This window comes from Panthera uncia, chromosome E3 (assembly GCF_023721935.1).
Source record: "Panthera uncia isolate 11264 chromosome E3, Puncia_PCG_1.0, whole genome shotgun sequence".
NCBI classification, from domain to species: Eukaryota; Metazoa; Chordata; class Mammalia; order Carnivora; family Felidae; genus Panthera; species Panthera uncia.
In genome coordinates this window covers 20,545,966-20,560,399 of record NC_064815.1, presented here as the reverse complement: position 1 = coordinate 20,560,399, position 14,434 = coordinate 20,545,966, and the positions used below count along the sequence as shown (strand labels likewise).

Below are 14,434 nucleotides of genomic sequence, written 5' to 3'. Positions count from 1 at the left end.
ACAGATGGTAGGATCCCCATTCGCTCCAGGGAGCACTTCACTCCAGGGAGCCTCTTCTGACACAGTCCTCTTCCTAAACTCCACTTGCTTGTCAGCTGTTTCTTGAACTTCCTGCTTGATCTCCTTGAATATGACATCTGTTGTCTGAACATCCTCTTCCCGAATGAGGACGCGAAGAGTGCTATTTTAACACAGTACAAACAGTTGAGGGCACCGAGCAAGGGGAGGGAAGGTCTGAAGGCATCGGAAGGAGGCAGGGGGGCTGGTTGGGAACGAAGGACCCCGCAGAGCGGCGAGGAGGTCAGGTCCAGAACACGAACCGTGGTTTGGTCTTGAAGAGAAGAACAGTGAGCTCATGCTTTGTGACCCACATTTTCTTCAGGAAAGAGGAGGAGAAATCATCCTTAAGAGTGAGAGCTAGGCGGGGTGCCTGGGTGGCTCAGTCGGTTAAGCCTCTGACTTCCGCTCGGGTCATGATCTTGCGGCTCGTGAGTTCAAGCCCAGTGTCGGGCTCTGTGCTGACGGCTCAGAGCCAGGAGCCTGCTTCGGATTCTGTGTCTCCCAATCTCTTTGCCCCTCACCCCGCTCAGGCTCTGTCTCAAAAATAAATATAAACATTAAAAAAAAATTAAAAAAAGAGTGAGAGCTAGGCCTTGCATGGGGGTTACAGGAAAGCAATAAAGCTTCTGGAATGATTTCCGGAAGGAATAGGAATGGGCGAGCCGACCAAGAACAGAGACGTCATTGACGGCGGTCTTGAGGGTCCAGGAATATACATTCACCAAACTTTCCGTGAGAATTCCCTGACAAAAAAAGCTACTGTGAATTCAGTTGTCCTTTGATATAAGCTTGAATTTTATGATCGATAACATTAGGCACATACGTGTGAAAAATAGTAGCAAAAATAAGGACGTGGGGACATCACCCATGTAGCCTGGAGGCACCTGGGTTGGGTACACCATGAATTCGTGGAAGCCTAGCTTAACTCAGCAGTCTTCAGAGATGTGTCGCTCACAGCTTGGGAAGTGCTGATCTTTACAGTTCTTTCCAGCTGTAAAATCCCGTGCCTTTTACCAGCCGGCAAGGGTCCGAGGTGTCACCAGAGAGGGGACGTTTTACAGCACATTGCTTCCAGGGCACTGTCTGGGGCTGAGTCAGGCACCCTCTGTGAGGTGTCAGTCGTGCCTTCCTGCTCTGGGTTAGGTCACCCTACAATTAGTGGCATTGCTCATTAATACCTAATTCAGGCCGATGATTAATAATTAGCAATCTTAAAGCCAACATATAATTTGATAATAATTACAAGGTATAGGAGCCATTAGAGGCTGTTAGATTCTTAGTTGAAAGGGCTGGCCTGGGTATGCGTGGTTGCTGGTATCTCAAATTCTGTACACAAATGTATATAAAAGAGAAGGGTTTTATTTATTTTTTCCCTCCCTAGAGGAAGATGACTGGCTTACACAAGGGGGAAATCCTTACGTGAAGAATCAGATTTTCCTAGACTTTTAAATAGAGAGATCTTCCCTGTGCACCAGCAGATATGTTTTAGGAATCAGTTGTGTGCACAGCATTGTAGGAACTTCTGGGGGGACGGTGTTGGTAAATGACATGATCCTCCTGAAGGAGATCATAGGCTGATTAGAGACACAGGACCCAAGTGCGCACAATTGCCCTTTGGCATCGGTGAGTGTGCATTTATGGGAGGAAAGGAACTTTGTGAGAGGGGTGGATGGGGGAGCTCATAGACACCATAGCTAATGTTGGAATTTTCTATGCGCCAGGCATTAATCATACGCTGTACGCATTGCATTTTACACATTTTACACGTCGCGGTTTCCATTTACGGCTGATACTAGCCCTTGGAGGTAGGTATTAGTATGGTCTCCACTTCACAGGCAGGGCTGCTAAAGCACGAGGGCAAACACTTTGCCCAAGGTCACACACTCAGTAGGGCATGAAGCTGGGATTCCGGTCCGGTTACCCAGAGTCCACACTCTTGCCCATTGTGCTGTCTGTCCTGGGAAAGACGTGACCTTCTGGACCTTGCAACCTGGCACGGTAGACGGGAGACAACACAGTTAGAGGCCCGGTGGTGAAAATGGGTGTGTTTGGGGACCCGCAAACCTCAGGAAAGCAGTGATGCTCGCGATTACCGATTTGTTACAGCCAAAGGGTACAGATGAAAATCGGTAAAGGGACCAGATGCATAGGACGGTGTCCAGGAGAAACCAGGTGCAAGCTGCTGGACATCCTCTCCCATGGAGTTGTGTGGACAGTACTCCGTGTCCTAGCGGTGAGAGGTCACAGAGGGTGTGAGGCATGGTCAGCCAGGGAAGTTCACCTGAGCCTTAGCTTGCAAGGTCTTTAGTGGGGGGTCGGTCATGGAGCGCCGTGTGACTAACCTCGGCTACGCAGTCTCCAGCTCCCCACGCCCGGAGCTTAAACTAGCACGGTCCAGGGCTTCAGGCAGGCAGAATCACTCTTATCAGGCAGGACGTCTCAAGGCTTTGTTAGTTACCTCCCTGGGCCCTGGGAAGAGCCAGTTCTTTCTTTGGAAGGTGCAAGGTTTGGGCAACCCAAGTCCACTGAGTTAACCATTTGCCTCACCACGAGCTTGGGTATTTTGGGTACGGTGAGGAAGCTAAAGGTAGGGAATGTGCGTTAAAAAGGAGAGGAAAGACGGGAGACCATGTAGATCAAAACAGGAAGTCCGCTTGATGGAGGGTTCTAAAAACCAAACAGGGGAGGCCAGACTCGATCCAGTGGTCCAATGAGGTCGATTAAAGATGGGTAAAACACTAATCGGGGAGACAAGAAGTGTAAGAGCAGTTGTCTAGGCCTGGGGAAGGGACAGGGAGAGGAGAGACTGATGATGAGTCCAGGGCTTTCGGGGGGAGTGATAAAAATGCCCTAAAATTGATTCTGGAGACGATTGCGCAACTCTGTGAACATGCCGAGCGCTGTTGAATTGCACACTTTAAATAGATGAATTGAATGGAATGTGAATTCCACCTTAGGAGCTGATGGCCATCAGCAGATGGCCAATCTTGCAACAAGATGAAGACAGTTGGGTATTAACTCGTGCCTCCTCGTCTTGTGTGGTCCCCCTTTTGGGGGAAGTGGCAGGGCAGCACCGAGCACAGCGGGCAATTAAACTGGGGTCACATCCCAGAGCAGCAGAATCTGTCACGGCCGAGTCGCAAGCAGGGATTCAGAAAACGAGGCACAACCTGGGCAGAAGTTGACCGTCTCACTGAGCCAGGGCCTCGTCTTGTTGACCCACCTGGACTGTGTATATGATGCTGGCCGTCCTGCAGCATGTGTGGACAAGGACAAATTAAAGACCACGGTGCTTAGGACTTCCCTTGGGAAACCCTTCCCTAGGAAAGGAGAGTCATAAAAGGAATCTAGCTCCAGGGCCATCTGAAGTCTGTCCCAGTTGAGGAAGAGAAAAATCACAATGGAAGAGTTCTACCTTCCTTTCCTGCCTTGCAGTCTCCCAGTAACAGAGGACTGACCTGTTCGATTTTGCCACCAACAGGGTCTGTGTCATTAGGCCGGTCACCCCTCCTCTGTAGATGAGCTTTTCATTTTCTCATCCCTAAACCATGTAAAGCGTGTAAAGGTGTTTTCCCCAAGAGGAGAAAATTTCCATAACACAGCTTTGGGCTCCTCTGATGAAAAGCACTCATTGATGCTCTCATGATCCGGCAGGAGGTGTTGTAGGTAATCAGTTTCAGTGAAGAGTTTTACTACAGAAGCAAGACGTGAGGCATTTCACAGTTAAAAATAACAACCCTCCACAAAACTCAGCTTGCTTTCCTCAGGGGCCAGTCCTGGAGGAGCCCAGTGAGTTGATAGAAGGCGTTGGTTTGGTCAATCCTGGTCAACCGTGGGGTTTTACACCCCTCCGCAGGAAGCATTGTTCCGAATATAATCAGGCCTAGGGGTTGGCTCCTCTTTGCTTCGTGAACCTTCGTAGATTCCTCCTCTGTATAAACCTCTGTTCAGAGCAGAATAGAGGCTACTCCACCTGGGCTTCAGTCCTTTGCAAATTCATCCATGCTTGCGCATTTTTGAGACCCCCAACAAGAATGGAGTGAATGAAAACGATCGCTGGAGAAGCCATGAGTGGGTGCTTGTCCTGTGAGAGTATCCAGGGGAAGACATGGCCACTTCTTTACAGAATTTGCTGTGTGGTCAGATGCTTAGCTGGAAAGAATGTCTAGTAGTGATCGCAATTGATCGGGACTGTGAGGACACAGCAGCATCCTCAACTTCATCCCTTCCTGGGAAAACGGCAGGTACACCCACGGGGAAACAGAGGATGGCACACGTCTGCTCTGCCCAGCCATCCCCCGGTGACCGCGGCCTTCTCGCGGTGCTCAGAGCTAGGAGCGAGCGCTCGTCAATGACTCCGTGTGTCTGCAGCACGATGGGATGGAGAAAACATCGCCCAGGGTCCCAAGACCTGTTTGGGGGCCAGATTTGACCACCGGCTTTGAGCCTCCGTTTACTTCTCTGCAAAAGGGCTAGATGTGCTGCAGACCCATTCGACGGGACCTCGGACCAGCTGCTTTACCTCTCTGCTCCTTAGACTCTTCAGTAGTAAATGGGGGCAATAACCTCTTTTTTGGTCCATTCGTACAACTCTGAATGGTTATGAATGATTATGACAAATGACCTGCTCATTGGATTAGCCCTAGTCGGTATCCTACGAACGGAGCAGAGTCCTGAGCGCTAACAAAAGAAGTGGCAATTTCAACGAGAGCATTTTTGCCCAGAAAGAGAAGAGTCCCACGGCCTTCAAGTCGGTCCTTTCCGGGAGGCTGTTCATTATAAAACAGAAGTGTGCTTGCACGTTGGTGAACACACTGGTCTTGGGTGAAATAAATGGTCTTTCTTGACATCACCTACGTACCCTCAACACCAGCCTGGGTAGATCAATTCTTATCTTGGCGTGACGGGCTGATATCGCTGCTGGTTGCCTTGCTTTTGGAAGCAAGATTCCCAGGCAGTGCCCTGGAGCCAGAGCAAGGCTTTGCAGGGTAACCGTTCTCCGTGATGACAAGCAGAGACCTGCCTCCATCAACCAACATGTGTTATGACAGCTCATAGCAGCCAGCAGGTAAATCTGAATAATGCTGGGAAGGCTTTCCTCCCCCCTTGCAAAGAGGCTCAGTGTGCTGGGCTGCCAGAGAGCAGATAAGTTTCATTTGAAACGTAAAGGCTTTAAAAATAGAAGATGCTTTGCCTCTGAGTCAAATGCCCGGTTCCTGCATTATTGCTGGACATAAATAGGGGCTCAGCGGTACCGTTAATTTTCCAGATTGATCTGGCGGGCCTTCAGATCGGTTGCAGTTGGAGAGGTGTGACTGCGGAAGGAGCGGGGAGGGGTAGGCTGCAGCCATTATTTTGGTAGCTTTAATCCCCCTTTTCTAGATGACTCCAGAATGTGCCATCTTCTGGCCTTGCGTAGGTTTTCCTTCTCCTGCCCATTTCCTGCATTTCCTTCCCCTGCCCTTTCTCACATTTCTGTTTTCCACTCCATCCTCAAAGCCCAAAAAGCAGTTACAGAAGACGCTCGGATTGAGTTCAGAGCAGAAAATTCCCTTTCCTCCTTTATTCCCGGCTGCCCCATCGTTTTCTCTACAGTGCAGTTTAGAACTCTGGCCCATCCCGTCCTCCGTGTGTGATTGTTCCCCGCTGTTTTTGAGGGTGTCCTCTGGACGAGATGACTAAGGGACAGACTCTAACGTGTTCCCAAGCCCGGTCAGCCTTTGCCATTTGCTCAGCTCGCCGGTGCACTGGCCACAGTTCGCCTCCTCCACCACAGGTTAGGGCGGATCAGGCTTTGCCAGTTGCGCGTTTGTTACGTTTGCGGCTCCTTGTGGAGCCTGGCCCCTATCCGTTTTTTTGTTCCCTCTTACGGAAACACGGGAACATGTGCCTTTCATTTCTCTTAGATTAGAAAGAGAGCGAGTAGAGTCCTCTGTTAGTCTGGGAAATTAATTGTTAAGTACCGATGGCCGAGTTGTGGTGGCCAAGTAATGAACTTCTGGCAGTCCAGCCTACATAAATGACCATTTCCTGCTACCTTGGCAAGTAATGAACTTCTGCCAAGTAATGAACTTCTGGCAGTCCAGCCTACGTAAATGACCATTTCCTGCTACCGTGGTGATCCCCGAGGGGTTCCTCCTCTTGCCGACCCTGCACGGTTTCCAAGGCTGTGGGAGTTTTACCCAGACCTTCCCAAAGTAGGGAAGTTCGGGTTGACGCTTCGCAGTCTCTCTCTGGAGTTCGAGGTGGAAGTCTTCGCTGGTGCCAGCGTGGCTGTAAAAATAGCTTCTGCAGCCAGGCACACGGGAAGTCAGGGGCAGCGGGCTTCATTTTCTCCCCGAAGTCCGGGCTCCGGGGTCGTTAAGCCACTCGGGTCACCCATCCTCATAGCAGCCGAGAGGCTGTGACAAGCTTGCTCTGCTGTTATGCACAACAGAGTGCGAGTGCCGTGTGTGGAGCAGTGGCCCTTTCGAAGCTTTCTGAGAACGGGCAGTGTGTGAGGTCCGGTAAATCTCACCCGCACGGAGCATCCTTTGTACCCCTGGTAGGGTGCTCAAGTCGGTATTTTGGAGTTTGACCTCTGTGCGTCAAGTTCAGTGGACCCCCAGATGCCTAAGAAGGAGAAAGGAGAGCGATGTTTCTCGAGTGCCTTTTATGAACGTTGAATTTCCGACAGTGGCGGACGCGGTGGCTGCAGACGGTTTGGCAGACAGAACCGGCCGTAGGTTGAACCATTCCTGCGCTGTAACCAAATCTGGGGTTTCAAGTGGAAGGATGGGCTCTGAGAACCACTCTGGGCAAGTCCCAGCTTTTTGCGTGGGATGCTGGCTTCGTCTCCTGTCCTAACTCAACTTAGTGAAGTTTGTGAATTTCCGTATTTATACCTTTTTGCCATCGCTCGGGAAGGTTTACGGCAAGTTGGCTTTCGCCTGCACGGAGAATCATACGGACATTTACTCTGTTGGTTTTTTTTTTAAGTTTATTTATTTATTTTGAGAAAGATAGAGAGACCAAGTTGGGGAGGGGCGGGGGAGGGGGCGGGAGGAGGGGAGAATCCCAAGCAGAGACCAGCACGGGGCTTGAACCCATACACTGTGAGCACATGACCTGAGCCAAGATCAAGAGTTGGACGCTTAACCGACTGAGCCACGCAGGCGGCCAAACTGACAATAACTATTAATCCAGGAGCTGCTGTTACTTCTATACGTACCACTCCCAACAGGGACTGACGTGTTATTATGAAGTAAATGGATCAAAAAGGCAATGAGGCCAAAGAAAGGCCATTAACATGCGTGTTTTTTTTTTCCACCCTGTCCCCGGCACCGTAGCCTCAGTGAAATGCTCTGATGTGGACACAGACAATAAAACAGCACACCAGCCATTAAGTTGTTAGGGAGAGTCTTTAGTTTCTTTCAAATGTCTTGGACAGACAAGTGCAGAATATGGAATCCTTCATTGACGTACCAGCAAATATGTATTGAGCCCTCGTGACACGCCGGGCTCATCAATTCAGAAGTCTAGGGACCTGCCGCTGGGTTTCTGTTATTGTCCTTATGGAAACGCTCAGCCTCGTCCAGAAAGAACGCTCAGTCTCAGACGGCGTGTGGGGGGTGGGGGAGAACAGGTGTGGCGACAGGTGTGGGGACAGGTGTGGCACCGGTGGGCTTAGCCCCCCTGTGGCCGAGTGGAAGCCTCGGGGTCTCTGTGTGTCTCTCCTTCCCTTGGGCAGTGTCCCCGCGCCACCTGGCAGCTCCTGGCCCGGCCACCGTCGCCAGTAGAGGACTCCGGCCGGCCTAATCGCGATCTGACCTCTCGGCTTGGTCAGGGCCCATCTGCCTCAGCGGCCTGGGGCCTGAGCTCGGTCATCTCTCCCCCTACCCATCCCAGCCTCAGCTGCCGGCCCATGGGCTTCCTCCCAGCCGAGCGTCATTCCCGCAGGAGGCGGAGAAGGCCCCGAGAAAACTCCCAAGTCGCCCACCTTGCAGCTTAGAGCAGCGGAGCGAAGGTCACGTAACCCAAAGGAGGAAAGCACGCGGGCGGTGTTCGAACTGTCACCTGTGGCACACAGGCTGTGCCTTTTCTGGAGCAAAGAGAGGAGTGTTTCTGAAGGATAGCTTCCCCGAGGCCCTTCTTCTGCTCCACGTTGTAGAGGACAGTTGGGGACAGCGGTGATGACCTCTGCCTTTCCCTGGCTTGTTTATTCTCCAGCTCCTCTGAGATCCCTGCCCTCCTTTCTCATCTGCAGACCTTGGCCCCACTCTGGTCCGGCGGCTGACACGGAGGCCCCAGCTGTGGTCCCGGCCCCCACGGCGTGAGCCGAGAAACAGTGTCCACCTCTTGAACCCTGAGCCACCGGGCATTCCTGCAACTCTTCTTCCTCCAGGGAGGGCACGCTGCTCCCATAGGCCTCTGTGTTGTTCCTGAGGCTCCTGGAGTGGGGCTCCACATCGAGACCTTCCGCCCCACCAGTGTGCTCTGTCCCAGAACTCTGGCTTCTTGGCGGCCAGGGGCCTTTCCTTTGTCCAGTCTCTCTGTCCGGGCTGCTCCCACTGGGAGTCCTAGGCTGCTGGAAATCGTTGCTGCCAAACCTCCCAGGCCTGGAACCACACCTCTGAATCCCGTTCCTCGGCTAGCCTCCTGCACCCCCGGCCCCAGCTCCATGGCTCACTTTGGATTTCTGGCCGCCCCACGGCTGAGCTCTGATTGGAAGTTGCTGGAACCCTCACTTTGCCATAAGGACTGAACTTCTCCAGTCTACCTGTGGGCTTCTGTGGCTGGAATGACTCCATTCCTTGACTCCAAAAGAGCACCTTGACCTTTCCACCCCGCCCCCCATCTTTGTGTATCCCTTTGAATATACTCTCAAGCCTCAAAGTGGTCAAGAATGGTTGTCTTGATGGATTGAGAATGTTTACGTGACCGGGGTGACCATCCTCTGCCAAACCCTACAGTATCTCAAAAGTAACTATGCACAGAAAAAAAAAAAATCCCTGATGCTTGTAGACATCCCTGCAAAACGGGAATTTTTGCTTGAAGAAACTTGAAATCGCAGAGACTTCAAATTCGAAAGAATATGAGGGGGGAGGAGCAGAGGCTGACAGCCATGAAATTAGAGCTCTATAATTTGTCTATAGGCATTCAGGAGGGGAAGAAATAGGAGTCATTTTCTGCTCTGCTTCTAATCCAGATGTTGTCTTCCAGCCCAGCAGAGAAGAACAAGGACAGTGGCGAGGAGACTGGGGAATTTGAAAATCACCCTGTAAAAATACTTCTTTTTTTTGTATTCGTATTATTATGTATTCATTGTCAATTTAACGTTCACTGTAAAAACTTAAAAATACAAAAAAAAAAGAATTAGATAATCACGCGTCATCATACTCCTGCTGATAACCATGATTAATATTTCATTAGGGTCTTACGTATTTTAAATTATTTTGTAGTTTTATGGAAATGGTATACATCTGTGTTTTAAAAGTCTGATCTATATTCTGCAAGGCTCTCTTTACTCTCTAAAGGGACCACTCTCTACTCTTAAAAATGATCCTTTTTGTCTACCTGTCTCTCTCTAAATAACATACTTCCAGTCCTACTTGTTTTTTTGAGATTTAGGCATGATTTCTTGACTTCCCACTATGGGGGATAGGAGAAAAGCTCTTTATCGCTCACTCACACCTACCCCTGCCACATTTTACATCTCTTCTCATCTCTTCCCCATCCTCCATTATAGTTACATTCTAATTTTGTTTAGTTCATTTAAAAATACTTGTATTATTGTAATAGCATACTGCTGATCTCCATGGTATACGTTGATTATTTCCCTTGCTCAGCTTTTTGTTTTTCCTGTACTTAATCATTGTCTTTCTATTTATTTGTTTACTTTGTTTTCTATATACTTTAAACTAATTCAACTTCAGACCCTCTGGCTCTTGTCTGAATTCCCTGTCAATCATCTCAGGCACATTAGATATTCTGTCCAGTTCATCTTTTTGAAGAAAAGTCTCAAGAGTGCTCTGGCCCTTTCCATTGGGACTGGCTGTGCAATACAACACAGATACTAGGGTTCCCTTCCCCTCTCTCCCGTGTTCTGATCTCATGTCTTTATTTTCTTGGCTTACTCCTTCATTTTAGTGATGCATATCCTCAAGTAAAGTTTTTAGTCCTTGCATGTCTAAAAATATCTGGATTCAAGCTTCCCACTTGGAATGATTTTTCTTTCAGATTTTGAAGGCCGTGTTCTACTGCCTTCTAATTTTCAACATGGCTATTGGGAAGTTCAGAGCCATTTTGACCCTGGTTCTTTGAAGGTGACTTCTCATTATCTCTTTAGAAATCCTTTTATCCCCGGTATTTTGAAATTTCCTGATCATGTACTTTGGGATTTACTTTCATTAATTGTGTTGGGTGCTTGGTAGAACTTTCCAATGAAAACTCATATTTATTATTGATGTTCTTTATTTGTGTGTGAGGGGGTGGTGTTTGTTCTTCATTTTTGGAACTCGTTTTATTTGTGTGTTATACCCCCTGGGCCAGTTGTCTAATTTTTTTTTTTTTTTATCTTTACCCCCCTATTTTTCATTTTTCATTTTAGGCCTTTTGGCTATCCATTCTGGGAAATTTTCTTAACCTTCTTTTCTAAACTTTCTATTTCTGCTTTTGTATTTTAATTTTCAAGGGTTCTTACTGGTTCTCTAACTTATCTTTTGCTACAGCAGCCAGTTCTTGTTTTATGAATGTGCTATATTCTCTTAATTATCTGAGGCTATTAATGCTATTTTTTCAAAACAAAAAAGCACTAACATCTTTCAGATATAATGTACAATCAAAGAATCCAGATCCCAAATAGTATTCACTGTTGTATTCTTTTTATAGAAGTTTCAAGATCAAGCACAACCAATCCACAATGTTAGAATTCAAGATAGTTAACCTTTGGGCAGATAACCACAGAGTAATGACTAGGTGAGCACACAGGGAGATTCTGGGAGTCTGGTCATCTTCTGGTTCTTGACTTGGGTGACGGTTAAATGGGTGTGTTCAGTTTTTGAAAAGTGACAGGGCTGAACACTTGAGATTTGTGTGCTTTTTAAAAAATGTCTGTTCTACTTCGATAAAGAGTTTTCATTAGGAATGACAACTGGCCACATTTCTGGAGTCTTTATAAGTTCTAATAATTTTTGTTGACTTTCTTGATTTTATTTTATTTTTCAAGATAGAGCATCACATTATGAACAAATAAACATAGCTTTGCCTTTTTATTTCCTTTCATTATGTTTACCTTTTTTATTGCCTCGGTTGAAATCTACAGAGCAATATTGAATATTGATGGTGATGGCTTAATGAAATGCTTGAATTATTTTTACCATTATAACTAATATTGGATGTTTGTTTTAAGAAGATAACAGATTCGGGAAATTTTCTTTCTAATCTGTAGGAGTTTTTCTTGAGAATACATATTTAATGTTTTCGCATGGCTTTTGGCATTAATCGATGTGATTAATTTTTCTCTTGATTTATTAATATTTTGGAATTATATTAATAGATTATCTAAAATAGGGCCATATTTGTATTCCTGGAATAAACTCTACTTGGTACTGGTGTGTTAGTTGCTAGTATTTTTTGTTAAAATTTTCAATCCTCAATTGATTAGTGACACTTATATATAGCTTTTCCTTCTGATTGTGTATATGCTGTATTTCTTTAAAAAAACAAGCAAAAGCCTTCTTGAGGGGCACCTTGGTGGCTCAGTCAGTCAAGCTTCCGACTTCAGCTCAGGTCATGATCTCACGGTTCATGAGTTTGAGCCCTGCCCCGCGTTGGGCTCTGTGCTTCCAGATCGGAGCCTGGAACCTGCTTCTGATTCTGTGTCTCCCTCTCTCTCTGCCCCTCCCCCACTCACGCTCTGTCTCTCTCGAAAATAAATAAAAATAAAAATAATTTTTAAAAGAGCCTTCTTGAATATACTTCACATGTCCTACGTTTTATACATTTAAAATGTATAATTAAATGAGTTTTTAGTATATTCAGAGTTGTGCGACCATTACCATGATTTTAGTACATACTCATCACCCTTAAAAGAAATTATTTACTCATTTCCTCTGCCCCCCCCAAAAAATGACAAACTTTTCCATGTTCTTTTATGCTCTGGGCAACTTCAGATTGCTTGGTATTTTTGTATTCCAAAAAAAAAAAAAAAAAGACAGAATTTACTTGTAGTACAATCTAGGTCTAATGCCTTTTTGGATAGTAATCTTGGCTGACTTTTCCAGGATTTTAAGTGGTTGGCCTATGCCAGTTTTCAGCTCTCTCAGAAAGCTTTCTGGATTGACATTTCTTCCATTCATGTGTCATTAAAACATGTAAAAGCTCCTTTATGTTTGTGGTCAAAGCCCTTTTCAAGTCCTAATGGCACTTATGTGTTTTTTTTTTTCTCTCCTTTTAAAATTAGATTTAATTTTATAATCTATTTAGTTGGCCTTTTCAAAGAACCAGCTCCTGATGTACAGTCCCTCTCTTTCCCCCTATTTGAATTCTACACCTTGTTTTGTCCTGTCCCCCTTCCCCTTGGTTTCTTGCTTTCTACCCTTTGAGTTGAAATCTCCATTCATTTATTTTCCTTTTGTCTTGCTTAATAGCAAAAGCATTTAATGTTATGTGTTTTCCTCTGAGAACAGACCTTGCCACAGCTCATAAGTTTTTATATGTAGTGTTAGAATTGTCACTATTTTCTAAATAGTGTGTAATTTCAGGTTTTATTTTCTCTTTGATCTAAGAGTTATTTGGAAGTCTTTTTTTTTTTTTTAATAACCCAGTGGTTAGATTTTAGAAATGTAAACATTTATGCTGAATTTCTTGCTTTAACTGCATCGCGGTGATTTTTTTTTTTAATTTGTTTATTTTTTAAGTATGAAGGTTGTTTTGGAGGAGGGCTTACTGTATGATCAACTTTTATCATGGTTATTGGGAAAGAAGCTGTGTTACGCATTGGGCAGAACGTTGGTATGCATTTCTCAGTTTTTGCCTGGTGTTTGCCTGCTCACTTTGCCCCTGAGGAGTCGTGTGATCTGGGCTGAGCAGGGGTGATGCTCTGTCAGCCTTCCGTGCGATGTCTCAAGGGAAGGGGGATCTCTGGGCAGCACAGGCTTAGGGGCTCTGGAACAAGCCTAAAACATCTTGCACTTTTTTTCTTTATTTTCTGGCAAGTTCTGTTTCATGAAGTGTGGTCAGAGCACTCACTCTGCTGAATCCTGGGTAGCTTCTTCTCCATTTTCCTCCATGTGCTTGAAGAGGATTGCCAACTCTGCCTAGACCCTGCCCCTCAATTCTCTGTCACTCCTCGTATTCTTCCTCGTCCTGGCCATCATTTCCTCTGCTCTCCTTGTTGGTTCAGTGAGCCCCAGACTGTGAACTCCATAAGGGTAAGAGTCACGCTCGCCTTGTTCATTATCCTCTCTCAAAGGCGCAGACTCCTGCCTGAAATGTGGTAAGCCCACATTTTTTTGCACGAGTTCAAGTTGAGAGTGGCTGCCTGGGTTGGGGTGGGGGGGTGCGGGGGAGGGGGCGTTGTGCCAACGAGATTTCATTTACTCATCATTCATACTTATATTCCAGGTTTGGTTTGTTTGTTTGTTTTTGTCTAGCGTAATACCCTGGGTGATCAGCAAACTTGATTCAAAGTGCACACTATTGGCATTTGTTGTTCTCTGCCCTTTACATGTAAGATAGCCCGGTGGGGGGGGGGGGGGGGGGGGGGGGGGGAAGCGGATGTGGAATGGCTAGGAGGTAAGCGGGGTGTGGGTGCTCTTCTGTCCTCCTCTTTGTTTCTGTTTCAACTCTTCTCGCAACGCCCTCTCCCCTTCTCCGCAGATCCCTGGTGGACGCCTAGTGTCTTCAGATCCCTTCGGTCAGTGTCAGCAGACGCACACTGATTGGCTCCTTCAGCTTCTCTGTTCCAACTCCTAACTGGGCTTTCCACGTCCCTCTTTCTGTCTGCACCCTCTCTGCGACTGACTTGCTCGTCTCCTGTAAATTCATTCATGCTACAGTGCTGAAAGATCACATGACGCTAAGTTCCAGGAGTATTACAACTTTTTGGGTTTGGGGGTTGTGTTTTGGGGTGTTTTGAGTTTTAATGAGTGTCTTTATGCGTCTTATTTATTCGTTCAGCAAACGTGTCGTGAACCTCACTGTGATTCAGGCACTGTACCAGACCCCATGGGACCAAAGATGGCTCCACTCCCAGAGAAGACAGCTGTCTTTCATGAGCTTGCAGTGCATGCTCCCCAGTCTGGGTTGGGGAGAAAGCTTTCCATCTGGACCCTCAATCCCATTGGGCAAACACAGCCCTGAGCAGGTGATGACTCCTCTTTAAGGGGTCATC

The 14,434-nt window shown here is 46.9% G+C and overlaps 1 protein-coding gene across 1 annotated transcript in view; it reads left to right on the top strand.

Annotated features, from left to right (window-relative positions):
• LOC125928653 (polypeptide N-acetylgalactosaminyltransferase 17-like) overlaps positions 1-13,939 on the top strand; it is a 159,029-nt gene extending 145,090 nt beyond the window's left edge. The window contains exon 7 of the mRNA XM_049639378.1: positions 13,921-13,939. Within this exon, the coding sequence (XP_049495335.1) occupies positions 13,921-13,939 (19 nt within the window). The remainder of the gene's footprint in view (positions 1-13,920) is intronic.
• Positions 13,940-14,434: the final 495 nt, after the last annotated feature.